This window comes from Penicillium verhagenii (genome assembly GCF_028828195.1).
Source record: "Penicillium verhagenii strain IBT 33310 chromosome Unknown utg000009l_segment0_segment0, whole genome shotgun sequence".
In the NCBI taxonomy this organism is placed as follows: domain Eukaryota; kingdom Fungi; phylum Ascomycota; class Eurotiomycetes; order Eurotiales; family Aspergillaceae; genus Penicillium; species Penicillium verhagenii.
In genome coordinates this window covers 1,076,161-1,101,381 of record NW_026643173.1, presented here as the reverse complement: position 1 = coordinate 1,101,381, position 25,221 = coordinate 1,076,161, and the positions used below count along the sequence as shown (strand labels likewise).

The 25,221-nt window shown below is 48.5% G+C and overlaps 9 protein-coding genes across 9 annotated transcripts; 6 read left to right on the top strand and 3 right to left on the bottom strand.

The window, feature by feature from the left end:
• Positions 1 to 498: 498 nt before the first annotated feature.
• Positions 499 to 2,715, bottom strand: N7466_009463 (uncharacterized protein; the record flags this gene model as incomplete). The annotated part of the gene is made up of 1 exon (XM_057168852.1): positions 499 to 2,715. One exon carries the CDS (start codon positions 2,713 to 2,715, stop codon positions 499 to 501), a length of 2,217 nt encoding a protein of 738 aa, XP_057017558.1.
• Positions 2,716 to 3,945: 1,230 nt separating this feature from the next.
• N7466_009462 (uncharacterized protein) lies at positions 3,946 to 5,923 on the bottom strand (the record flags this gene model as incomplete). The annotated part of the gene is made up of 3 exons (XM_057168851.1): positions 3,946 to 4,166; positions 4,228 to 5,131; positions 5,189 to 5,923. 3 exons carry the CDS (start codon positions 5,921 to 5,923, stop codon positions 3,946 to 3,948), a joined length of 1,860 nt encoding a protein of 619 aa, XP_057017557.1.
• A 1,644-nt stretch (positions 5,924 to 7,567) lies between these two features.
• N7466_009461 (NAD(P)/FAD-dependent oxidoreductase) lies at positions 7,568 to 8,836 on the top strand (the record flags this gene model as incomplete). Its single annotated transcript, XM_057168850.1, has 1 exon — positions 7,568 to 8,836. One exon carries the CDS (start codon positions 7,568 to 7,570, stop codon positions 8,834 to 8,836), a length of 1,269 nt encoding a protein of 422 aa, XP_057017556.1.
• Positions 8,837 to 10,274: 1,438 nt separating this feature from the next.
• On the top strand, positions 10,275 to 11,519 carry N7466_009460 (tryptophan synthase subunit beta; the record flags this gene model as incomplete). Its single annotated transcript, XM_057168849.1, has 1 exon — positions 10,275 to 11,519. One exon carries the CDS (start codon positions 10,275 to 10,277, stop codon positions 11,517 to 11,519), a length of 1,245 nt encoding a protein of 414 aa, XP_057017555.1.
• Positions 11,520 to 12,165: 646 nt separating this feature from the next.
• N7466_009459 (exosome non-catalytic core subunit RRP45) lies at positions 12,166 to 13,259 on the top strand (the record flags this gene model as incomplete). The annotated part of the gene is made up of 3 exons (XM_057168848.1): positions 12,166 to 12,419; positions 12,473 to 12,592; positions 12,665 to 13,259. 3 exons carry the CDS (start codon positions 12,166 to 12,168, stop codon positions 13,257 to 13,259), a joined length of 969 nt encoding a protein of 322 aa, XP_057017554.1.
• Positions 13,260 to 13,990: 731 nt separating this feature from the next.
• Positions 13,991 to 18,114, top strand: N7466_009458 (aminophospholipid-translocating P4-type ATPase DRS2; the record flags this gene model as incomplete). Its single annotated transcript, XM_057168847.1, has 2 exons — positions 13,991 to 17,206; positions 17,263 to 18,114. The coding sequence occupies 2 exons, from the start codon at positions 13,991 to 13,993 to the stop codon at positions 18,112 to 18,114; spliced, it is 4,068 nt and encodes a 1,355-aa protein (XP_057017553.1).
• Positions 18,115 to 19,197: 1,083 nt separating this feature from the next.
• N7466_009457 (uncharacterized protein) lies at positions 19,198 to 21,029 on the top strand (the record flags this gene model as incomplete). Its single annotated transcript, XM_057168846.1, has 5 exons — positions 19,198 to 19,517; positions 19,580 to 19,772; positions 19,834 to 19,878; positions 19,948 to 20,425; positions 20,506 to 21,029. The coding sequence occupies 5 exons, from the start codon at positions 19,198 to 19,200 to the stop codon at positions 21,027 to 21,029; spliced, it is 1,560 nt and encodes a 519-aa protein (XP_057017552.1).
• Positions 21,030 to 21,345: 316 nt separating this feature from the next.
• N7466_009456 (M14 family metallopeptidase) lies at positions 21,346 to 23,003 on the bottom strand (the record flags this gene model as incomplete). Its single annotated transcript, XM_057168845.1, has 2 exons — positions 21,346 to 22,542; positions 22,626 to 23,003. 2 exons carry the CDS (start codon positions 23,001 to 23,003, stop codon positions 21,346 to 21,348), a joined length of 1,575 nt encoding a protein of 524 aa, XP_057017551.1.
• Positions 23,004 to 24,094: 1,091 nt separating this feature from the next.
• On the top strand, positions 24,095 to 25,192 carry N7466_009455 (uncharacterized protein; the record flags this gene model as incomplete). Its single annotated transcript, XM_057168844.1, has 2 exons — positions 24,095 to 24,482; positions 24,573 to 25,192. The coding sequence occupies 2 exons, from the start codon at positions 24,095 to 24,097 to the stop codon at positions 25,190 to 25,192; spliced, it is 1,008 nt and encodes a 335-aa protein (XP_057017550.1).
• Between the last annotated feature and the right edge of the window lie 29 nt (positions 25,193 to 25,221).

The following is a 25,221-nucleotide window of genomic DNA, read 5'->3' as shown; positions in this document are numbered from 1 at the left end:
CTACGCGACTGACTTTGGCTAGCAATAGCAACAAGACATTTGAAAAAAAAAGAAGAAGAAGAAGAAGAAGAAGAATAAGTCTAATAGCGTCATACCCAAGCAGAGCCACAAGTGCTCATTTCAACTCAAGGTAGCCAACGAGTTCCATCGCAACCCCTCAAAAGCCTCGTAAGGCTGCAAGAAGGTTAGTACAGGACCAAAAAAGAAGATGAAAAAGAGTTATGTACTCCGTACCGTGTACGTGGGCCAGGATCCGAAACAGAATCGTCGATGTGGCCCCGAGGGGCGACCCAAAAGTAAGCCAATTAAATTTGAATATATCAGACTTGGTTCAATGAGTGGATAGTAACGTTATCAGGGCTAGGTGTTGGGAAAAAGGGGAGACAGCACAATCAGCATGGGATTGCGTATCGAAGAAGAGAAGATTAAAAGACTGGAAGACAGAAATGACGTTGAAAAGGTTCAAGTATGGTCGTTAAATGAGGCCATGGCAAATATCTACAGCATCAATGCCATCATCAAGCCGACAAACGCCGACATGATCTCGACCCTCAAAGTAACGGAGCCTCCTGTGTAGACAGCACCAGCGGCTTCAGTGCCTGTGGCTGTCCCAGTGCTAATTGGAGAGCTGGACTTGAACGTTGAGCTCATATAGCCACTGGCATAGACAGACTGGGCAGGTGACACGGCGACAGGAGTAACATTGTTAACACCGGTGCTCGACGAAGCCGCACCAACCAAGGGGCCGGACTGCAAAGGCTTGGTATCATAACCAGAGACAGAATCGGTGGATAACGCGATGGCCGGAACAACAGTGCTAACAGTGGTGCTCGAAGAAGCAGCACCAACTGGAATGGTAACTGTGCTCAAATAGGTTGTCGGTACGCCAGCGGCATCAGTCGCTGTCACGTTGTGAACCTGAACGGTTGATAGCGTAGATGAAGGGCTCTCATTTCCAGATCCGACCGATGTCTGGACAGCAGAAGCGCCAGTCTCGGTAGCAGTCACGGGGCAAACGGTGGTGTACGCTTCGACAGTCTCAGTCGTCACATATGTTGTCTTTTCGGAAGCAGGACAGTCGGTCACAGAGGCTGGGCAAGCAGTCACCGTACGAAGTTGCGTAGTGAAAACGGTTGAAGTTGTCATCGGCAGAGATGATGTTTCAGCTGTTGGAGCCGGCAAAGTCGCAGTTGTTTCGGTAGCTTCAGCTCCAGTCTCCGTGGCTGTAACTGGGCAGATGGTTGTGTATGCTTCCACGGTCTCCGTTGTGACATAGGTTGTCTTTTCGGAAGCAGGACAGTCGGTCACAGAGGCTGGGCAAGCAGTCACCGTACGAAGTTGCGTAGTGAAAACGGTTGAAGTTGTCATCGGCAGAGAAGAAGCTTCCGCTGGTGGGGTCGTCATTGTCGCAACATTTCCACCAGCTCCAGCTCCAGCTCCAGCTCCAGTTTCTGTGGCCGTCACGGGACAGATGGTGGTGCCTACAACGACAGTCTCGGTAGTCAAAAATGTAGATCGGTCTCTGGCCGGGCAATCGGTGACTGATGCTGCACATGAGGTGATTGTGCGCACTTGTGTTGTGAGAATGGTGGATGTGGTGAACTGTCCTGGAGCAGTCGTGGGCTCGAGCTGGGAAGCTGACCCAGTCGGTTGCGGCTGCGATGGCTGTATCGGCCCTGTGACTGAAGGAGAGGACACGGAAGAGCTTTCTTCAACTGGTGCAGATGTAGGCTTCACCAGTAGCACGGATGAGGGAATGGAGGAACTGGAAGCGACGGAAGATGATCTCAAGGGCGTAGCCGATGAGGCTCGGATGGAAGTCGCGCTCGCTGGATGAGATGCGCCTGATGAACAGGGCAATCTGGTGCGAATTGGGCGGCGGCGTCGGGATGATGAGGAGCTAGCGATTGCGACGGAACGACTTGAGACTGGTCTGACTGCAGATGAGAAAGTAGCAGGCATGGATGAGGCTGGAGTCGTGGCTGGTCTAACTGATGCAACTGCAGAAGAGGAAGCCAAAGGAATGATGGAAGAGGATGACGCTAGTTTCGCTAATGATGATGAGGAAGCAACCGAACTAGCCGATATGCTCGTAGAAACGACCTTCGATGATGTTGGTGTCGGTGTCGGTGTTGGTGTTGGCGTCGATGTTGGCGTCAGCGTCGCGGTAGTGCATACCTCCGCCGGTCCTGTGAGAATAATATTGGCAAAATTGACCTCGGAATCCTCTGAGAAACTACCAGAGGTGCAAGCAATCTGGATTTCAAGGTCACCGTCATCATCGATTGCGCTATATGTGGCAGTGAATTGCTTCCAAGCTGTTCCACTGGTTGAGGGGATGGTCTGCGAGCCCAAATTTATATCGTCAAATGTGGCGGACATGGTGCATGATCCAGTTCCCACGGCATATAACTGCCACCACATACTAAAAGTGTACGTGAAACCAGTGGAAAGACCGGACACTTCTTGCGAAAGGATATTGTCGTTAAGGTGATCCCCGTTAAGAGCCAGCACGTACGCAGAGTCACCGTCAGGGCCGCTGCTGGAATGATAGACGTCATATTCTCCCGAATATTCTACTGACCAACCAGTCAAGCCGTCCTCAAAGTACGGGTTTTCAATGTATTGGGTAGTGACATCCTGGCAGGTCACCGTGGTAGTAGCAGCCGAGGCCAAAGCTTGGATCGCCAAGAGAATGAGTGTGGTTATATTCATGTTTGATAAAGAATGACAGTAGTTGGGAACATGGATAAAAATTCAGTTGACCGACTTCCAGAATTGAAAAGGAGAAATGAAGCAGGTTTTGAGCATCGCCGCTAAAGATTGCCCACCACCATCATCACATCGGCAAAACTAACTACTAGTACTAACTACACCATCGGTGGCGTTTGCTTACTTCATCTCTTTGTGGGGACTTTTTTTGATGTTAAAAATAAGCCTGAATGTTCCTTAATAGGAAAATCCTGCTACAAGAAAAAACATAACAACTGAGTTACGATAAGTGAATTGTTTGGTAAAGCGAACCCTTCAATTCACGAGCTCTCAAGTGCTACTCGTCTCGTGTTTATCTGAATTAATTGACCGTCCCGAGATCGCTACATATTTATACGGCATAGAATTCCAGCCCTTAAAATTTCCACTCTCTCGTTACACCATCTTTGGAATCATACAAAACGCGTCCCACTTAGGCACCGGGGATCCCGAACTTGGGTAGTAGGATGGATTACTCGGTGCCCGGGGCGCATATTCCGACAAGCCCTGTCGTTCAACGAGTAGTCTCCACTTAGGGCGCTATCGTTTTTGTGTAATGTAAGTAAACAGAACGGTACATGGCTTTCAAATGTTTATTATGTATCTCTCATGATAAATATTTCTGACGGATAATGCAATACATTGCACTAAGCCCAACATGGTTAGCGGAGTGAGATCTAGTATCGTGCACGGGCCCTTGTATGCAGGTACGGGTGCATGTAGCCGAGCTACACAAATCTTAGAACCTTCAAATGTTGGAAATAAGCCAATAAAATTTCAAAATGAGAGGATAGTTACACGTTTTCCGCTTTAAAAATAGGGCTGACTTTTAAGGTATTGAAATCGTATGATATGATGAACGGAGACTCCAGAGTACATACTAGTACGGTTCCACCTAACACATGATTGTGCCTAATGAGGCTAAACGAATACGAGCCAGGGATATACTGTATGCAGGAAATAAGGTGTTCAAATGTTTAATGGCCATCAATTATTCAATGTTATATTCGGTAAAATTAAATTAGCACAGAATCCACCAGCTTATCCTTACAGAATGATTTGTAATTTGTAGGTGTATGGAGGCAGTTAAGCGATTTGGTGCGTCAAGAAACACTTCCAGCGGCAGATCCCTTTGCGAACCCTCTGTACTTCAGTGTTATTTATATCGTTATTGTTTTGAACACTAGTGGTCAATCAGAGGCCATGATTATACTCTGTTTTTTGACTGAAGAACCGTATTTCAAGACGATGGCAATCGTCTCCAGTATCATGGCCTCCACGACTTTCCAAATCGAGCTCATAGTCTAGCGATGATCGTTCAGGCGAATCGGGAGACGGGGGTGGAATTAAAGTGATTTTCGAGGAATCCTTCTCACCAGGAAGATCACTCGCTTCTTGACGTTTCTTCCACGCATCTATCAAGAGGTTAGTCCAGATATAAGTCTGTGGGTAACGAACAAAAGTCAATGGACGTACGAGCAAGTTCATTTTCCAGATACTCAAGTATAGAGGGAATCCAAGTAGCCACAGCCATGATTTGTCCGAAGGTCCACCCTGTCCAATCAATAACACCCATCTGCTGATACCTCCACACCATCAAAGCTTGGTAGACAAAACAGATTGTGAATATCGATGAAGCTATTGTTAGAGCCGTCATTTTCATATGAGAGAATGTCGACTGCAATTTCTTCAAGATGTTTTCGCGTTTTCTTTCACTCCGTGGTGGATGCCGTTTATGATTTCCAAAGGAAAGCTGACTGATAAGGCAAAGGACCAGACATAAGGTACTCCAGACCCAGAGAATATTGGTATTTCTCAGGCTTACAAGCCCCGGGGCATTGTTGTAGTAGCCGGAGAGATAGTCCAAAGGAGAAGATCCAAGTGTCTCAGAACAGACTGCCAAAGCCGAGGAGCCCCCACAAGTAGGGATATCATAAAGCTGACGAAGACTCGAGTCTTGCATCTTGGCCCCGGATTTGAAGTCGTTCAAATTTGATTCTAGTTCGAAGAAAACGACGGTTGCGAGAAGCCAAGACAAAAAGGCTAGCAGGCTCAAATACCGAGATTTGGCTCCATAGTAACGTAGTAACATGAGCGTGAAGACAGTTGGAAGAAATCCGGTCACTGCGACTGTCATTGTGGCGTATCCGTTCAAAGGGTTGACGCTCCTTGGTCTTGAGTATAGAGCGGCGGCTTGTAGAGATATTCCAAAGTAGCATTGGGCGGCTAGAAAGTTCTTGATGAATTTTCGGAAATTGGAATTGACATATCGGTCATCGTCTTTCTTTTTTGTTATCCAGGTGCGCCGGATAGCTAGAAAGATAATAAAAAGTGCCAGCATGATGCCCATGATTGCCTGCATGACATATGAGATCAGGATCTGTCATATCATGTCAGCTCAATACTTCAGATCGGAATTAATCAATCTTCAACTCACGCCAATTCCATACACATCTTGATCCGCATATGGAAGCCCGTATGTGTCTTTGCAAAGATCATCAATGCATAAACTCACAGCATTCATGTTGATCGTCGTATTTCCATAGTTAAGAACGGACAAAGAGCAGGAAGTATTGCAGTGCTGCGGATCACGAGATGCGTCGCATGAGTCAGCGAGGCAGCTTGATAAATCTGCGGCCACTTGATTCACCACATCTTGACTCTGGTCACCCAGTGGAAAATAGGAAGACACATTCTGCAAGACCGAGCTATTGGCTTGGTACATATCACCATAGATCGTCCCTAAATTGGTACAGATACCAAAAAGCGTGACATTCGATTCTTGTTTGATGTCGTATGTCGACTGAAACACCTGGGTGTAGTTTTGACACGTCTCGAGGCAGTTACCATCATCGCACAAGTCCCCGAACGGGGCGTTGGCTACCGTATCCCATCCCAGGGTGTCAAGCGTGACGTTGCCGGTCCAATTTGAGAGCCTTTCATACTTGTAATCGATAACGGTAGTGTGGGATGTCTGGGAAGCTTGAGAGGCGTAAGAGGTCGACGAAGGGAGAATGTGGTAAATTGTGGTCGTTGCCCCTGTTGTCGAAGGTTGGAAGCTAGTACTATCGGTAGTGCTGGTAATGTCGGAAGTGGTGGTACTTGATTGCGTATTGCTTGTTGCCGCATTTGTTTCCGTGCTGGCATCGCCATAGGTCTGGTAGCTGGACATATTGAATATACTAGATCGACTTCAAACGACATTTGATGGCATGAGGAAGCTTGGAAAGAGGCAAAAGGGTTGACTTAGATGGATATTTGTAGAGATAAATAAACAAGGCAGACATGGGGGCTGTCTCGGGCGCAAGAATTCTTGTTACTTGTGTCCTGGAGAAACATGGAAAACGGGGGCTGTATCTCACCTGAGAATTTCAGAGCCGCACCTGCAGCCGTGGCCCGGATAAATGTGCATTAATCTCGAGGTAGTTATTGGTTTGCTCGGCTTAGGCAGCCTAAGACCTAACTGAGCCACAGAGACCCATGTAAATTTCCTATTAGGAACAGCTATTTATACGAGCACTGCAGCTTCATGTAAACCCTCTGATAAAATAGCCAATCAAAGAATATACAGATAAACGAAAGGGTGGTCTGGGGAGAAGTGTATGCGGACGGCCAAATGTATTAGCCAATCAGGAATTTTCTTGGTAGCCGAGGAGGTGCATGTGCTGCTGACATGCAGATTTTTTGATATTCATAGCCAACAAGAGGAGAACTCGAGTCTGTGCGGCTGTACTTTATCCTATGTCGTATCCCCACTGGTTTGCTCCGCACGTCCACGGGTACTACGGCACCTTCTTGGAAGTACCTCTTTTCAACCCTCAAGTGCTCCTTGTATATTATGCTCTACTTGCGTTCGGTTTGTGCTTTTTGTGCCTTTTGTGCTTCATCGGGGCCATCAAAGATTCCCTTATCCGAGCGTGTGTCATACAATACCATCACGAAAACGAGGAAATTCCATAGGAACGGCAGGTTTTGCACCCTTCCAATGTACTAGTAGTCACTGGAGACTACCTGTAATCAGTATTCCTGTTAGAGGACGCCCCCATGTAAAATTATCCTGCTAGTACTTGAGATAAATTTAGGAACAATTCCAGGGCTGGAGTTGTTTCTCGGCCCGTACCGGCCGCACCCCAAACCACGAGGCTATTAGTAGACTTGCTGTGTCCCGTGGGGGCCGCAAGCCCACACGCATAAATGGCAACCCCACTTATTCGCTCCGGCTACGAGTAAGCCTAATGCGGTTGCAAGTTCGAGCAAAATCAATCCTCAATTCTCATTGGCTCCTACTCTGCAGGCTTACACTAGGAACTGGCTTTATCTCACTAGGCTTGTTTCAATCCATGTTTTCAAACTTCAATAAAGTTTAGTACTCGTTCTGACACATATGCTTTACTTCGATTTGTTAATCATTATGGCAACAAAATTACACATCTGAAAGAACCAACCTTGCAAGAATGGAACCCCTTTCTCCCCAGGATACAGCAGATTCAAATGTCTCCAGCAAGAGGCATCTTTTACCCTTGGGCTATTTTCTAGGGAAAGCCGTGGATACCAAACTGTACGAGGTGACTTCAATGTTGAAGAATGACTTACCCCTGAATCCCATATTGGCTAAGTATTTAGCCAATGCCAAGTCCTACTAAATGACGCCTCTTCGATTATAAACAGCGGAAGCACTGAGCTAACCAAAACTTTTCGGCTAGAGGCGGATGTTCAAGTCTCAGCATAATCCGATATCGGCTTTTCGACTGCGTTCATAATCTCTACGCTTTCTTGCTTCGGCCTATTTTATTTCAATTCGCCTATAACCCGCACAATGTCGCTATCAGTGGACGTCTCCGATTTGAATGCTTGCTCTTCCTCCCGCCGTGTCTTCATCATCGGAGGCGGTATAGTTGGCGCTTCCCTTGCCTACTTTCTCTCAAATGATAACAAAGACCTTCAGGTTGTTCTTGTCGATAAATCTCTTGATAAGCTTCTGGGATCTACGGGTCATGCTCCTGGCTTTGTGGGCCAACTCAACGAGTCACCCATATTGACCAGCCTTGCCAAAGATTCTGTCTCTGAGTACATTAAAGTGCCTGGTGGGTTCGACGTTGTGGGAGGCCTTGAGCTATCATCAACACCTGAAGGTGTCGAGACATTACATCGCCGACGTGACCTAGCGACATCTTCCGGTCTACTTGCCGAAGTTATTACACCGGAGAAGGCTGCGTCCTTGGCTCCCGACTTTATTGATGCCGAACGCGTGGAAGCTGGTTTGCTTTTCCCGTCGGATGGAACAGCAAATGCGCAGGACATCACCCTTTACTACATCAGAGAAGCTCGCAAAAGAGGAGTCAAGTTTCTTGAAGCCATAGTGACGGGCCTTGTCTCCACAGGAGATCAATTAACTGCCATACGCTCTACACAAGGGGATATTCAATTGAATGGCAACATTGTTGTGCTGGCCACCGGCATTTGGACTGCACCACTGATCAAGGATGTAGTCCAAATCCCGGTTCCTATTATCCCAGTTGCACACCCTTATACTTTCAGTGCTCCGCGAGCTCCCCGATCCGGTACACCATATCCATTCGTTCGCTGGCTGGACCACCATGTATATGCTAGAGACCATGGCGACCGTGACGGACTAGGCAGCTACGACCACCCGCCGCTACAGGTGAACCCAACCGAGATGGCGATCGGTGCTTGGCCTTCCGACTTTGAACGAGTTTTGTCCGAGGCCACAAGTCAATTGAAGAATGGCCAGCAGTTCCTGATTGACGGGCCTAGCACAGACCTGGAGGAGAAGCGTCCTTTCAATGGTATCTTCGCAGTGACCCCGGATAATCTCCCCCTGGCGGGAGTGGTTCCTGGTATATCTAATATGTGGCTTTGTGCTGCAATTTGGGTTACAACTGCTGCTGGTACAGCTCAACTCATTTCGAGACAAATATGCCGGGGAACTAAAGACATAAGCCCCCACGATGAAGCTCTTTTGAAGGCTTTAAGTCCAAGTCGATTTCAGGGGCTTGACGCAACTGCACTTGAAATCGAGGCTCTAAAGAAGTACAATGATATATATAATAGAGATTTGAAGTGAGAATCCAATCTTGGAAATCTTCCAAGATTCCCCTTGAGGATTCCTGAGGTCCTTGGAACCTTGGAAATTTTCAAGTGGGACCCATGAAAGCGGGTTGCAATTGAAGCTGGAGAAACGCCCGGGCGGGGGGAATATTCAGTTTTAACTGACGTTGAAAAAATTTGAAATTAAATCGACTAATGCTATATACTTTTGATCAAATTCGCTGGGTCCTGCACCAGGCTACTTGTCAAGAACAAAACGAAAGATAAAAAACAAGACTACAACAGTCAGGATCTGCATGTGGTCATACTGCTTTTGAACATTTGAACTGACCAGGGTCTGGCTTCAATTCAAACAGGCACTTGAGAGCCTATATTTAATGTTCAACTTGGGTGAATATTTAATTACAGAAGCTTTATCATCTCACATCTTCAAATGTTACCATGTCCGTAGACAGATATTATACCCTTGCTGAAAGTGAGTGAAGCAAAGAATAAAATAATTATGTACATGTTGTGGTGTTTGTGAGCCAGCCCTCAAGGCAATCGCACGTATCCGAATCAACCTCGTTAATCTGTGGAAAGCTAACATTGAAGGTGGGGGGGAAACAGGTGAGGAAAACGGGTGAGGAAAACGGGTGAGGAAAACGGGTGAGGAAAACGGGTGAGTTGAGAGTTAAGGTTAAGAGTACGCAAAGGTCGCAAGCCGCAACAGTAAAATAAAGTCAGTAGCAGTAGCTAGAGCCCAGGACTCATTGACGAGAGATGCATGGTCGGGTCGGGTCGGGTCGGGTCAGCTTATTTCATGGATCTTCTTTGGATTGATAACGTCTGCCTAGATGTTTGATCGAGGGATGGGGTTAAGGGTTTGGCTTTTTTATTGCAAAAAGAAATGGTGTGTTTGGGGGTTTGGCTATGAATCTTAGACATCTGGACCAAGACTTTGAGCGTCTTCTACCAAGTAGTTCTTGTTCTCAGACCCATGGATTGCGGGTGTCCACCTGGGCAGTAGGCATGCGGATCGGGGACCTATGCGGGCCGTGACTTGGTCGGCGTCTTACTATGCAGATAAATGAAATCACATCATGAATAGATCCAATCAGCTTTGGGGGTCGTTCTTTCCATCAGCACGCTGAAATGTATAAATTCAGCCATCCCCTGCGCAATAATCCCGTCATCAATTGATTTCAACCCTGTATTCTCAGACCTGTAAAGGACATGTCAACAATAATCCCCGTCTTAGTTCAGTAACCCATCAAGAGATCTTCCATGCGCCTATACATACTACAAACATCCCATTGTGATCATCCATTGACCGGGCCAAGCGGTAAAGATCCGACTTTCTCCATCACTTGACTCGCTACTGCCTGTGCCACACAAATCACAACATTTGGATCATCCTTCAAAACGTTTGGCTTAAAGTATCGAGTACTGCCTCTTTTCTTCAAGGCTTGATCATGGTTTCAAACAGCCAACATTCCTATCTCCAAAGATATCCTGATGCTGAAGGATATTTCGGTCAGTTTGGCGGCAACCACTATCCACCCGAGCTTGGGCCAGCGCTGGAAGAACTGGCCAGCAGCTATCAAGAACTTCATCAAACGCCAGAGTTCCAGCGTACACTCAATGAAGTACGAGTCGGACTTCAAGGGCGACCAACGCCGATACACCACCTCAAAAATATTTCGAATCAGGTCGGGGGCGCTCAGATCTTCATAAAGCGGGAGGATCTGAATCACACGGGCGCTCACAAAATCAACCACTGTGTTGGCTTCGCACTTCTTGCTAGCAAAATGGGTAAAAAGAAACTGATTGCCGAGACCGGCGCTGGACAACACGGTGTCGCGTTGGCAACTGCTGCTGCCTATTTTGGCCTTGAATGCGAGGTTCATATGGGGGAGGTTGATATCGCTAAACAAAGCTCGAATGTCGGTCGCATGCAGCTCCTTGGTGCGCGCGTGGTGTCGGCGAATACTGGTCAGTCTGCGTTGAAGGAGGCCAGTGATTCCGCCTTCAACGCATATGTAGAACAGCACGCGGACGCGCTCTATGCGATAGGATCAGCCATCGGACCACATCCGTTCCCAATGATTGTCCGAGATTTCCAAGCTGTAGTTGGTCAAGAAGCCCGCGAGCAATTTCTTTCCATCACGAATGGAAGCTTGCCTGACCATGTGGTTGCCTGTGTCGCCGGCGGCTCCAATGCGATGGGAATGTTTTCTGGCTTTATCGACGATGTGGAGGTTGTTCTGCATGCAGTGGAGCCCCTTGGTATATCTCATGAGCTAGGTAAACATGCAGCGACACTGGCGTATGGAAAATTGGGGACATTACATGGTGCTCGATCAGTTGTGCTGCAGAAAGATGACGGGACGCCGGCCGGGGTCTCTTCTGTGGCATCGGGACTTGCCTACCCTGGCGTTGGCCCAGAGATTGCGATGCTCCATAGAAACGGACGGCTTTCCCTCGGAGAAGTTTCAAATGATGAAGCCGTCAAGACGTTTTTCCGCATGGCAAAGTTTGAGGGAATCATCCCTGCATTGGAAAGTGCTCATGCTTTGGCGTTTGCAATTCGCTTAGCGTCAACGCGCCCTCCGTCGGAACGAATACTGGTCAATCTTTCGGGGCGAGGCGATAAAGATGTTGACTTCGTGATTGAAAACTATGGGACCGGAGATTCCTTGCCAGCTCCTTCGTGGTAGCTCTTGATTTTAGATATTCCGAAAATTCGAGACTGGATTTTATAGATTCAGAGGTCACATGCATCATGTGTATGCACTCTGCACTATTTTAAGTACTCGACATCAGTTTGTGAATCGAGTTTGTGAATGAGTCTTGTTCAAGTCACTTTAAGCTCCAACAGTCACATCAGTGGGAAATTTGGTGGATATTTCCCACGTCCTTTGGGATGTATTTCCCTGATGATTCACCTAGTGTGCGCAATACTACAACCCAGTCCATAAAGATTTACCCATTTCAAATTACTCCCAAATATATCATAGCAAAGCTCACTTTGATTAGAAATATCTCAAGAAAGACCTCTAAATAAGCGTTCGGGGATTGATCTGTATTATTAGGAATTTAATTCAAGTATTTGTGTTTGGAAATGGATGCCCTGGAATTTAGAGATGACATTTTGGAGACAAAAGTTCAGATCTTTACTATGGAGATGAAGCACGAGGTAGTAATTAAGTGGCTTAAGTGGCTTAAGTGAAGCTGTCTTGCATACTTACTAGTAGTGGGGTCACGGGTGAAATCAAAATTTGTCTCCTTTACACGTGATCCTTGACCAAACCTTCACCGCTATTGATCATCGCACGCTCATTGGCCAATTCAGCAAGCTCCAAGATGAGGACCGTCAAAGGAAAAGGGCCAGAAAATTGGCTCCCCCGCAACATTGAAGCGCAGACTCCTACAAGTGAAAGTCACGATATCAACATGTCGAAGGAGGTCTCCCTTTCAAATCCCGAGCGGGAGTTTATCCTCAAGGCTTTGGAAGAGGATCAGCGACTGGACGGCCGCGAGGCTAATGAATACCGACCTCTGAAAATTAGCTTCGGCGAGGAATACGGCAATGTGCACCTCTCGCTGGGCAAGACCAGGTAGGTCTGATGTTTTGACTCTTTTGGATTGTATCTTCTAACCAATCTCCTAGCATTGTCGTTCGAATTGCAGCCGAAGTCACCAAGCCTCGCGAAGATCGTCCTTTTGATGGACTGTTTAACATTTCTATGGAATTGACTAACATGGGATCTCCAGCTTGGGAAAATGGACGGTATGCCCCCGATAATGATGCATAAGCCCCTCGAGGAATAAGTCTTACTCACACTCGTTATTCCAAACATAGATCCAGCGACTACGAAGCCTCCGTCACCCACGTCCTCGACCGAGTCATCCGCCATTCCAATGCTCTCGATACCGAATCACTCTGTATCATCAAGGGTGTTAGCTGCTGGAGCATCACTGCCTACATTCATGTCATCAACTTCGACGGCAACCTCACTGATGCGGCCTGCATCGCCGTTATGGCTGGATTGCAGCATTTCCGCCGCAAGGATGCCGTAGTTCGCGATGGAAAGGTCATGATTTACGCAATGGAAGATCGAGTCCCCGTGGCCCTTAACATCACCCACAAGCCTCTTTCGGTTACTTTCTGTTCGTTCAACAATGGCAAGAAAATCATTCTCGACGCTACTCGCAAGGAAGAACAGGCCGCGGAGGGAGAGCTGGTGATCGGTGTCAACAACGGCGGAGAAGTGTGCTACATGTCCAAGATCTCGGGAGCACCTCTCGGACCAAGGGCGATTGTGAAGAGGGTCAATCTCGCGATGGAGAAGGTGAAGGAACTCAACGCCCAGGTGGACAAGGTGTTGCAGGTTGAACTCGCAAAACGGGCGAAACTCGGCATGGCCGATGAATCGCGGGCTGCGAATGACCGCTAATTTTCTCTCGAAATCTAACGACGCGACCTTTTCACGATCTTGGGCTGGAGTTTCAAATGGCTTTTTATTTTATGGAGGACCGATGGCGATATATCCATACATGGGTTGATCTGATTGAAATCACTTTGCATATGTCTTAGCATTCTTGAACACAATTGAAACAATCAAAAACGACATAAAAATTTTCAAAATATTGATTTCTAAATAAGGATCGTCGCTACTTATCCCAACCAGTTTTCCCACATAGTACCCTGTATTTGGCGCCTGGGTAATATATTTCCGACTGCGGCAACGCCAAGGACTCTTACATTCTTAGAGCGCATTGTTTCAAGTCGATCCGCAATCAGTGAACAAGCTAGGTAGAAACAGGCACTAGTAGTATAGACCAATTTCCATCGAATCCAATGCGTTCATGACCAACAACTCGATTCATATTTAGAGTTGGTGTTTTTTACCGCCCGAAAAAAAGCGGGACGATCATAACAGTTACTTGCTGCCTTCGCCCGCTAAGCCACCTCACTCTCACTCACTGCATGTGTACTATTTTTTTTCTCTTTCAACTCACCATCCTGTCATCTATTCGACTTTCCTGAGTACTCCTCTACTTCTTGATACTTTCTCTGCAAGGTCCTATTGCAGGATTATCATAGCTTTATTCCTCGTCCCGATCCATGCGTCAGGGGCATCATCACTGCTCTCAGTGAGGGTACCAGCTTCCCCCCCGCGCCAACATGGCCGGTAGGCCCCCCGGATCGCATCAAGCCGCTGGCCACGATGACGACCTCCTACTCGAATCCAGCTCCATCTATAACTCCGGTCAACCGCCGCCCGTGAATGACGAGCACCTACTTCAACAATACAATATCGACGACTCCGACCAGCCCCATGCGCAGCCGCGCCCTTCCGTATCCTACGACAACTTCGTCGGCAGCCGGGCGCAGCAAGCCGGAATCCAACACAATGCAGTTCCTGGCCCTGCGCATGTCGCCCACTCAGGCGTGTACGAGAGTGACCCTTACTCTGATGAGCCGGCCACTCGGACCTACTCGCAAAATTCCGGACTCGACAACTACCAGCGTTATTCCTTTGACGAACTAGAGGACTCACACTCCGGATACTATGACCTTGACCCCCATGAAGATCGGATACCGAGCGCCGCTCATGTCCGGAAGGCGAATGAGCGGAATAGCATTATGGGGTTAGGAGGTGGCATTATGGGAAAGGCGAAATACATGTTTGGAATGGGGCCGCAGTACTCCGAGATGGATCTGCCTTTAACAGAGGCCGGCGCGCGAAGAGCAACCGTTGACAGCAGCGATGCGACAGCCGTCCCGAAATCTAAAAAACAGTCTGGCGCATCTGGTTTCGCGTCCATATTTAACCGAAAGGTCGACCCAGCAAGCCTAGGTCCCCGTATCATCCAGGTCAATAACCCTCCTGCCAATGCCACGCATCGGTTCTCCAGCAACCATGTGTCGACCGCGAAGTACAACATCATCACCTTTATTCCCAAATTCATCTTTGAGCAATTCTCGAAATACGCCAACCTTTTCTTCTTGCTCACCGCCGTCCTCCAACAAATCCCGAATGTGTCGCCGACAAGCAAGTACACCACTATTGTGCCGCTGGCTATTGTGTTAGCGGTATCCGCTATCAAGGAATTGGTAGAAGATTACAAGCGACGAATGTCGGATCGGGGCTTGAACTACTCCAAGACGCAGGTTCTCCGCGGGTCTTCTTTCCACGAAACGAAATGGGTAGATGTGGTAGTTGGCGACATCGTTCGAGTTGAGTCCGAGCAGCCATTCCCGGCGGATTTAGTCCTCATGGCATCATCAGAGCCCGAGGGACTATGCTATATTGAGACAGCCAACTTGGATGGCGAGACCAACTTGAAAATCAAGCAGGCCATCCCCGAAACAGCTGATTTGGTTAGCCCCAGTGATTTGGGTCGGCTTAGTGGAAGAGTTCGCTCTGAACAACCCAACAGCAGCCTCTATACCTACGAAGCTACCTTGACTATGACCGCTGGCGGTGGCGAAAAAGAGTTGTCTCTCGCCCCGGACCAGTTACTCCTTCGTGGCGCAACTCTGCGCAACACACCTTGGATCCACGGTATTGTTGTTTTCACTGGACACGAAACTAAGTTGATGCGCAATGCAACAGCCACTCCCATTAAACGTACTGCTGTGGAGCGTATGGTCAACGTCCAGATTTTGATGCTTGTCTTCATTCTCGTTGCCCTCAGTGTTGTCAGCTCTGTTGGTGACTTGGTGATTCGTAAAACCAGAGGCAGCACACTTGCCTACCTGGATTATGGAGATACCAATACCGTCAAGCAATTCTTCTTGGATGTGTTTACCTACTGGGTGCTGTATTCCAACCTGGTCCCCATCTCTCTCTTTGTCACCATTGAAATCGTCAAATACTTCCAGGCCTACCTCATCAACTCCGATCTAGATATCTACCATGTCGAGACAGATACCCCTGCAACATGCCGTACATCCTCTTTGGTTGAAGAGCTTGGCCAGATTGAATACATCTTTTCTGACAAGACGGGAACTTTAACCTGCAATCAGATGGAATTCAAGCAGTGCACAATCGGCGGCCTCCAGTACGGAGATGATGTCCCAGAAGACCGACGGGCTTCCCCAGGAGAGGATTCCGAGTATGGGATCTATGATTTCAAGACCCTTCGACAGAACTTGCAGTCGCACCCCAGCCGTCAACTTATCGACCAGTTTCTCACCCTCTTGGCCACATGCCATACGGTCATTCCTGAACGCACTGGGAGCGATCCCAACGATATCAAATACCAGGCGGCCTCACCTGATGAGGGTGCTCTGGTAGATGGTGCTGCTACTTTGGGATACCGTTTCACAAACCGTAAGCCCCGATCAGTGCTTTTTGAAAACGGCAACGGAGAACTGGAGTACGAGCTTTTGGCCGTGTGCGAGTTCAACTCGACTCGTAAGAGAATGTCTACCATTTTCCGATGCCCAGATGGCAAGGTTCGGATCTACTGCAAAGGTGCCGACACGGTCATCCTGGAGCGGCTCCACGCGGATAATCCTTCCGTCGAGGCAACCCTCCAACACCTCGAGGAGTATGCTTCGGAGGGTTTGCGTACTCTTTGTCTTGCCATGCGAGAAATTCCGGAAGATGAATACCAGCAATGGTGGCAAATCTTCAACAAGGCCAACACGACTGTGAGCGGAAATCGCGCTGATGAACTTGATAAAGCGGCTGAACTAATTGAACGCGATTTTTTCCTCCTTGGTGCCACCGCCATTGAGGATCGACTGCAAGACGGAGTGCCTGACACTATTCACACACTCCAGACCGCAGGAATCAAGATCTGGGTTCTGACTGGTGATCGTCAGGAGACTGCCATCAACATCGGCATGTCCTGCAAGCTTATCTCGGAAGACATGACACTTCTCATCATCAACGAGGAGTCGGCAGCAGCTACACGTGCCAATTTGCAATCAAAGTTGGACGCAGTCAAGACTCAAGCCAGCTCCGGTGATATTGAGACCCTGGCTTTGGTGATTGACGGCAAGTCTTTGACATTTGCCTTGGAGAAAGACATGGAGAAGCTGTTCCTGGACCTTGCCGTCATGTGTAAAGCCGTGGTCTGCTGCCGTGTATCTCCTTTGCAGAAAGCCCTGGTCGTCAAGCTGGTCAAGAGACACTTGAAGTCCCTGCTCCTGGCTATTGGTGATGGTGCAAACGATGTTTCTATGATCCAGGCAGCTCACGTTGGTGTCGGTATCAGTGGTATGGAAGGTCTCCAAGCCGCTAGATCGGCCGATGTGGCAATTGCACAATTCCGTTTCCTCCGAAAACTTCTTCTGGTTCACGGAGCCTGGAGTTATTCTCGTATCAGTCGCGTCATCTTATACTCGTTCTATAAGAACATCACTTTGTACATGACACAATTCTGGGTAAGTCATGATGAACTGTCGTTAATAGTAGCCGAAAATTCTAACCGTTTTTACAGTATTCTTTCCAAAACGCCTTTTCTGGAGAAGTTATCTACGAGTCGTGGACACTATCTTATTACAACGTACTTTTTACCGTCTTGCCCCCCTTCGCCATGGGAATCTTTGACCAGTACATCTCCGCTCGAATGTTGGACCGATACCCTCAACTGTACCAGATGGGCCAGAAGGGTCTCTTCTTCAAGAAGCACAGCTTCTGGGCCTGGATTCTCAATGGTTTCTTCCATTCCCTCCTCCTCTACATTGCTTCTGAGTTGATCTTCCTCTGGGATCTTCCCATGTATGATGGCCACGTCGCTGGTCATTGGGTCTGGGGCGAGGCCTTGTACACCGCTGTTTTAGGAACAGTTCTTGGCAAGGCCGCTCTGATCTCAAACATCTGGACCAAATACCACTTTATCGCCATTCCTGGATCTCTGCTTCTGTGGCTTATATTCCTTCCAGCCTATGGTTACGCTGCCCCCGCCCTTGGATTTTCCGTTGAATACTACGGCACTATCCCCGTTCTCTTCAAACTTCCCGCATTCTACCTGATGGCTATTGCCGTTCCCTGTTTGTGTCTCATGCGTGACTATGCTTGGAAGTATGCCAAGCGCATGTACTACCCCCAACATTACCACCACGTCCAGGAGATTCAGAAGTACAATGTGCAGGATTACCGTCCTCGCATGGAGCAGTTCCAAAAAGCTATTCGAAAGGTCCGCCAGGTACAGCGTATGCGCAAGCAGCGCGGTTACGCCTTTTCACAAGCCGACGATGGTGGTCAAATGCGTGTGCTGAATGCATACGATACCACCCAAGGTCGTGGACGTTATGGTGAGATGGCGAGCTCCCGACCCACGGGCTTATGATCGAACTGGCATTGAATATTAATGCATTTGTTTGCCATGTGGTTTATGCATGATTGCCAATTGATTGGTATCTCTCTGTACTTTGTACTTTTTTTTATTCTCTTTCTTTTATTCTTCCTCTAGCTTGGTTCAATAGCCGGCTATTGGGTTGGAGGAGGCTTGTGACATACTATGTTGATGAGATGTTTTTTAGCTTTGATTTTCAATTGGACATGAAAGTAAATATGATGATGTGCTGAGATCAATGTAGGATCTTCTGCTTCCAAGGTTTTTACTCCAATCCATGGATCTTTTTTTTTTGCAGTGGAGAAGGAAGACCCCTATGGAGTAAATGGGGTAGGTGAACATCCATTGTGGACACGATCATTTTAGCTCACCCGAACCGGTGACCCTCTTAAGCGACCCAGTCAACCGAGCAATAGACGTTTCTCAGAGTCAGCCACTCGTTATGAATACGATCTAATGAGTGTTTTATGTTGAAATAACGCCCTCTCTGCCCCATATCCCACATGGACAGCGGCTAAGGAGATTTGCAACTACCGACATGGCCCAAATCGAGCGAGATCTACATTGGACAGAGAGGGGAAGATATTGGAAATGGAAAGGTCAATCCTCGCTAGTCACGAACAAAGCCGCACATATTCCCCACCAGTCTGGCCATTCGCGAATCAGAGATGTGAAAAGTCCCCGCATCGCCCCCACAATTGAAGTCACGCTCGGCCTGGGGAAGTTTACCCTGCACATGGGAGTTGCCAGCCCACAAATCATTCTTTGTCTTTGCCTTCCAGAAAAACTCTCATTCCATTCCGTAAGAATTACACATCAATACATTTATTATTGCCAATCGTTCCGATGTTTGCTCTATACTTGCTCCACATTAACCCGGTGGGACACCGGGGAGGAGCAGAATGCCTCCACGAGTCTATATTGTGGGGGGCAGTTTTTTCCCTCTACATAAAGGAGGTCTAGTTCTGGTTGTGTGTGTGCCCTAGCGCTCTTCAATTCCAAGGTTGAGAGACCCCCTTATCTTTCTCATACGAGATTTCCTCGTCCCACACTCTTTTTTTACCAGCTCCTTTCATGATGGACGTTGAGAAGCCTCAGCTGGTTCAGTCGGAGGATGCGAAGCATCCTGCCAGACTCGAGGACAATCTTGACTTGGAGGAGATTGGCGAGCGGGAGGGCTACGTTTTGAACGATGCTTCTCTTGTCAACGAGCGCGGTCTCAAGACAACCGCTGACGGTCAAATTATTCTCATCCCACAGCCGAGTGACTCACCCAATGACCCATTGAACTGGTCGTCGTTCCGCAAGCATGCCATTCTCATCATCATCTCGTGCACTGCGTTCCTGCCAGACTATGGTAGTGCAACTGGTGCGGTGACGCTGACGGCGCAGGGAGAGTAAGTCGCAAAGTGATATCGGGGTTTTTCTTTCCGTGACGATCCTAACTGTTCTTTTCTAGGGAATGGAACATGGACCCCAATGTCGTCAATCACTCCCAGGTTGGCAATGTCTTCATGCTCGGCGCAGCTGGTCCTATCATCGTGGTTCTCGCCGCGTACTTTGGCCGATACCCCGTTCTTTTCTGGTATACCCTGTTCGCATTGGCAACCGCAATCTGGTGTGCCGCAGCGCAAAGCTTTGAGTCATTCATGGTAAGCAGAATTGCCCCTACCTCCATGCATACTTATATGTCCAAGACTAACGATTATCCAGGCCGCCCGTATTCTCAACGGATTCTTCTCAACAGTCGCGCAAGGCGTACGTACCCCAGAACCTACCTACTCACATACCCACCACAAACACAGCACGTTCTCTAACAATCCACAGGGCGGCCTCATGTTCGTCAAAGACATGTTCTTCCTCCACGAGCACGCCCGCAAGATCAACATCTGGTCCGGCTTCATCATTCTCTCTCCCTATATGGGCCCCCTCCTCGGCGCCTTCATCGTCAACACCCAAATCTGGCAATGGACATTCGGCCTCTACGCCATTGAAACCGGCCTCTGTCTAATCGCCATCATCTTATTCGTCGACGAAACATACTACGACCGCAAGACGTCCCGGCCGGAACTCGTCCCTCATGGCCCGCGCTGGCAGCGCATGCTGGGCATCCAGCAGGTCCGCACAAAGTATATCGATAACACCTTCAAGGATGCCGTCATGCGCCCTATCACCATCCTCGGCAAGCCTGTTCTCGTCCTTTCTATGATCTTCTATATGCTCATGTTTGCATGGGTTGTCGGCATCAATACTACTTTGTCGATCTTCCTTGCGCCGAAGTATGGTTTCGGCGCTAAGGCTATAGGTAAACCACCATCCCCCATATATTCTCCCCTTCAAATCACAACTTGACTATGATACTAACGGTATACCTCACTTAAAAAGGCTACTTCTACTTCACCCCCATTGTAGCCGCTATCATCGGCGAAGTCGCCGGCCACTGGCTCCATGACTGGATCGCAAACACATACGCAAAGCGCAACAACAACCGGCTCGAGCCTGAAGCCCGTCTGTACGCTATCTGGGTCGCTATGCCTTTCTTGGTCTCTGGCCTGATTCTACTTGGTTTCGCGCTTGAGCGTCACTACCACTACATGATCGCCGCGCTGGCATGGGGTCTTTATGTGTTTGGTATCATGATTGTCACAGTCGGAGTCAACTCGTACGTGCTTGATGCGTATCCCGAGGCGAGTGGAGAGGTTGCGGCTTGGATCAACTTCGGACGGACGACCGGTGGATTCATTGTCAGCTACTTTATGGTTGAGTGGGCGGAGAAGGAGGGAACCATCAAGCAGTTTGGAACCATGTGTGGGTTTGTGGGTGTTTCGTTTGTGATTGTGCTTGTGTTGCAGTTCTGGGGCAAGAATTTGAGGGCTTGGAGTGGACCCGCCAATTTCAAGACAGCTTGATTTGGTGGCCTGGTATATAGGAGGCATTAATAGTGATTTATGGATCGAATTGTGAATAATATAGATTGAGGATATTGTAATAGGTATGCCATTCAGATCATATCTCGTCAATTTTGACGTTTCGTAGTACATAGAATAAAGTCTGTCGTGCCAGGAAACCAATATGTACACTTACTGCTTGTGGCCGGGGTGCTTTTACACCAAACTTGAAGATCAAACGCCATACGCCTCAGCAAACCATGCAGCATGTTATCAATGGTTGCCAATCTCAAGGAAAGCTGCTTCATGAAAAAATCGACTATTCTTTTCCGTTGCGTCAAACCAGTGGCTGTTGTTGATCGCTGGCCAGGGGATCAAACTCGGTGCTGGAAGAGACCTTGGTCTCGTCCCAGATAAATTTCCCAAATGCCAGCACTGCGTGGAAGATCTCTTCACCTGTGGGAACGATGTGTTCGGATGGAAGCAAGAACCCGTAGCTACCACGGTCTCGCAATTTAATCTGATAAGAGTACCTGGCATGAAGCTGGTGGTAGAACCAGTCCAGGGCACTGCCGCCCGATGTAATCACGGAAGTTAAGCCTGAACTGAAAATTCCCTCACAAGCGGACGTCACGTCATACGGTTCTCCGGACGTGTGTCGAATGGCCTTGGCCAGGCCCATAGCCAGTTCCTCGAGGCTTTCCAGGGTCGGAGGCACGGAGGAGCAGGTGTAGGAATAAGGATAGAGAATCTGTTGTGAGTAGGAGTGAAGATCCAAGAACCCTACGATATTCGCACGGCCACTGGAGGTCTCGTTCTTCGCCCACTCGGCGAGTCGGTGTGACTCGAGGGCTTCGAAAGGCTGTGAGCCGGCATAATTCTCGTTGCATGGGTTTGACCGGGTGGATTCTCCATCCCACTCAAAGTCCCACGCCCGGTCGAGGTCGACTCCAGGGCAAAATGGCAGACCGGTGGGTTGTCTGTTCTTGCGCCACAAACGGTCCGACTCCCATGAGTAGACGTAGCCATCTGGGTTGAGTGTCGGCACTAGCACCCAGTCGTACTCATCCAAAAGATGTGTGACGGCGCTTGACTCGCCGTACTGAGTGATCAGACTGTATGCGACGAATGTGACAGTCGACGTACTAATCCACTCGCGAGCATGCAGACCACCGACAATCACGATTGTCTTTCGCGGCCCCGTCGATTGGGAATTGGCACCTCCGGTGCCTAGTCGCAGAGCTGGGATTTCGCGGTCCTCATACGACAATCCGATACTGGTGAATTTGACATGAGATGAAAACATTGAAGCCATTAGTTTCATCCATTGGACAATAACTGATAGCGGCTGGTAATCGCGGAAGAAGACATCGTCGACCGTGAATACTCGACCGGGCGCAAATCCATGTTCGGACTTCCAGCTCTTGGGATGTTGTCTCGGGTATGTACTGTAGATCATATCTACTAGATCGTCCATGAGGGGGGTGTGGGCCGTGCGGAGCGAAGGAGGAAGCAAGTCGAGCAAGGAGGGGATCTGTCTCGTTTAGTTAGTACCAATTTCTGAAGCCTGCAATGAGACACAGGCAAGTTATAGGTGCCATGCAGATATGTACGCACCATGTCATCTGTCAAACGGATGTCCACATATGTGGCCGTGATGGCCCAGACATCTAGGACGAGGGCCTGTGATGCCGAGGCCAAGGCCTCTGCCTCTTCCGGATGACGCAAGTGAAAGCGGAGTACGACATCGGTCTCATAGCGTTCTCGTACATTGAGTGGAGGACCTATGTGCTTGTGAGAGGAACAGCGACCAGTTCCCCAGACGGATTCAATGACCCAATCTCGGAGTCGGGTCCAGGGGCGTGGTTCGGAAACATGAGTAAGGAGCTGGGCAGGTTGGGGTTGGGGCGACGGCACGATACTGGAGCCTGCGGGAATGGCGGCGATGGAGGGAATCAAGGCCCCATAGAGGAAAAGGGCTGACAAGAGACGCATCACTGAAAGGATGCAACTGGACAGCGAATACTTTCCGGGTTTAAAGGCAGAAAGCCAGCATTTGTGGAGAAGAGGGGAAGCGATAAGTTACAGTGGAGAGAGTTGATTATGTAGTTGATTACTAGATAAGACCCGGATTAGTACCATGTCACCTTTTTTAGCTTATGTTGCAATCTAACCAATGTTAGATGGTGTATAGTAAAACCATTGAATGGTACGGAATTGAATTCTCAGTACTATGTATATAACATTGAATTTAAATAAAATATATTTAAATTACGAAATCTCCTGTAATGATTTATTTGCGAGTCATTTCAATGTTTTCCTCTTTTCCAGTTCTCGGCTTTTCTATATATAACCGTTGGGGAATCATTTCCGGTACTTGAAAACAGAGTGGACACCTGGCACTACCCAGGTATAGCCAGGTATACCCAGGTATGCATGTGTATACGAACATGATATAGTATATTATCTACGGGAACTTTAAGATACGAACATACTAGGCAACCATTTCTAGTACTAACATTTGAAAGCTGTAGTCAAAACATTTGAATACTACAAATACTACAAACATTCGAATATATGATCTCATGTGCAAACTGGTATATCGGCAATATAGACCCTGTTTCATATGTTATGTTCAAAAGTTCTAGACTCATTGTGTGCTTCAAGGCGCTCAGGGCATCCGTTCTTAGCCTTACCCCTCCTCTAAACTATTTACTTGATAAAAAAAATATTCAAAAATTACCTTGGACTTTTTTTAAACATTTCTATACCATCTGTGTCTACTACTTAGTATATTTTTTTTTTTAAAAAAAAAAAACCAAGTCAAAAATATCCGTTAAACTAGTGGTGTGGCGCGCCGAAAAGCCCAGAACATCTGAATTCCCCCTTCCCGCGTTCTCCCCTTTTTTGCAAAGCTGACGACGGGCCTCTCCACCTCCGAAATCCCACCGCGTTCTGGAACACTCCACGTCGCCATGTCCTCCTAGCCTCAGGACTTTGCCCTTTTTTTTGTTTTCAAAATCACAGACATCTGCAAACTGCAAGGCACCGATCACGTATGGGTCTGATCGCTTTGGTTCTTCGTCATGCATTGGAAAGGCCTGCGGCTGGTCGCCGACAGCAGCTCTAAACGTCAAAGTACCATTGATCCTCAACCCCAGTCCCGCCGCAGCGAACATTTGCCACGTCCAAGCCCACCTTTATCTGAACCGAGATTTTCAGAGTCTACGGCTCGCGGTTTAGCCCCGTCCCCGATCGATGGAACCGATGATTCGAGACTCGGGGTGCCTATCGAGATTCCAGACCATGGCATGACCCAGTCTAACTCCGCAGGCCCCTCCTCTGGAGATACTCCCAGCTTGCGACGGAATCGTTTCAGCTTCATGAGGCTCCGGCATGCCTCTGACCCGCAGCTGTCCAAAAGCTACGCCAAGGCCGGTCAACAGGAAGCTCCACCGATACCCTCCTTGCCGCGTAAGTCGTTATTCCCGAATGAACAACATACCATGATGGAGTTGCAGGAACGCTTGGACGACTAACTATTTCTTGTCTCAACCCTTGCAGCCCCTACCATCATCACCACCGCCCCCACCAGCCACGAGCTCGACCAGCCCACCAAAGACCTACCTAGATTCAACAAGCTTCGGCCTTCATCCCGCAAGCACTCCATGGAAGAGCTATCCCGGAACTCAACAGATCAATCGAGGATGAAGCCGGCACGAAAGAATAAAGGATCAACAGACTCGCAAGTTGATTCCAGCCTCTCAACGTTTCAAGGCAGTGGGGAGGAACCGGGGCGTCTTTCAACAACGTCATTACACAGTGGAGGTCGAGATCAGATGAACTTGAACGATTCACAACGCTCGTCGGTGACAGACCCTCGCTTCTCAGAATCATCTCGCTCAGACCAGAGCTATGGTGACCAGGCCGCATACCGAAGTAACTCCCCTCGAGAAGGCTTCGGGTCAACATCCAGTGCCAAGCGAGGCTTCCGTATGCCACGACTGAAGCGCCATCGCAGCCCTCTTTTCCCCCTCCCCCCAAACCTCCACCGGGCCAGTCAATTCTTAATGGCCCTAGATTCCCACCGGCAGATACCCCACGATCAGATGGGTCTGGAGAACATGATCAAATCTCGCCTCTTCCCTCGCCGTCTCGATCTACCGTGGGACTCGGTACCATAAGTGGCCCACCAACTTTATTCCGCAATGAT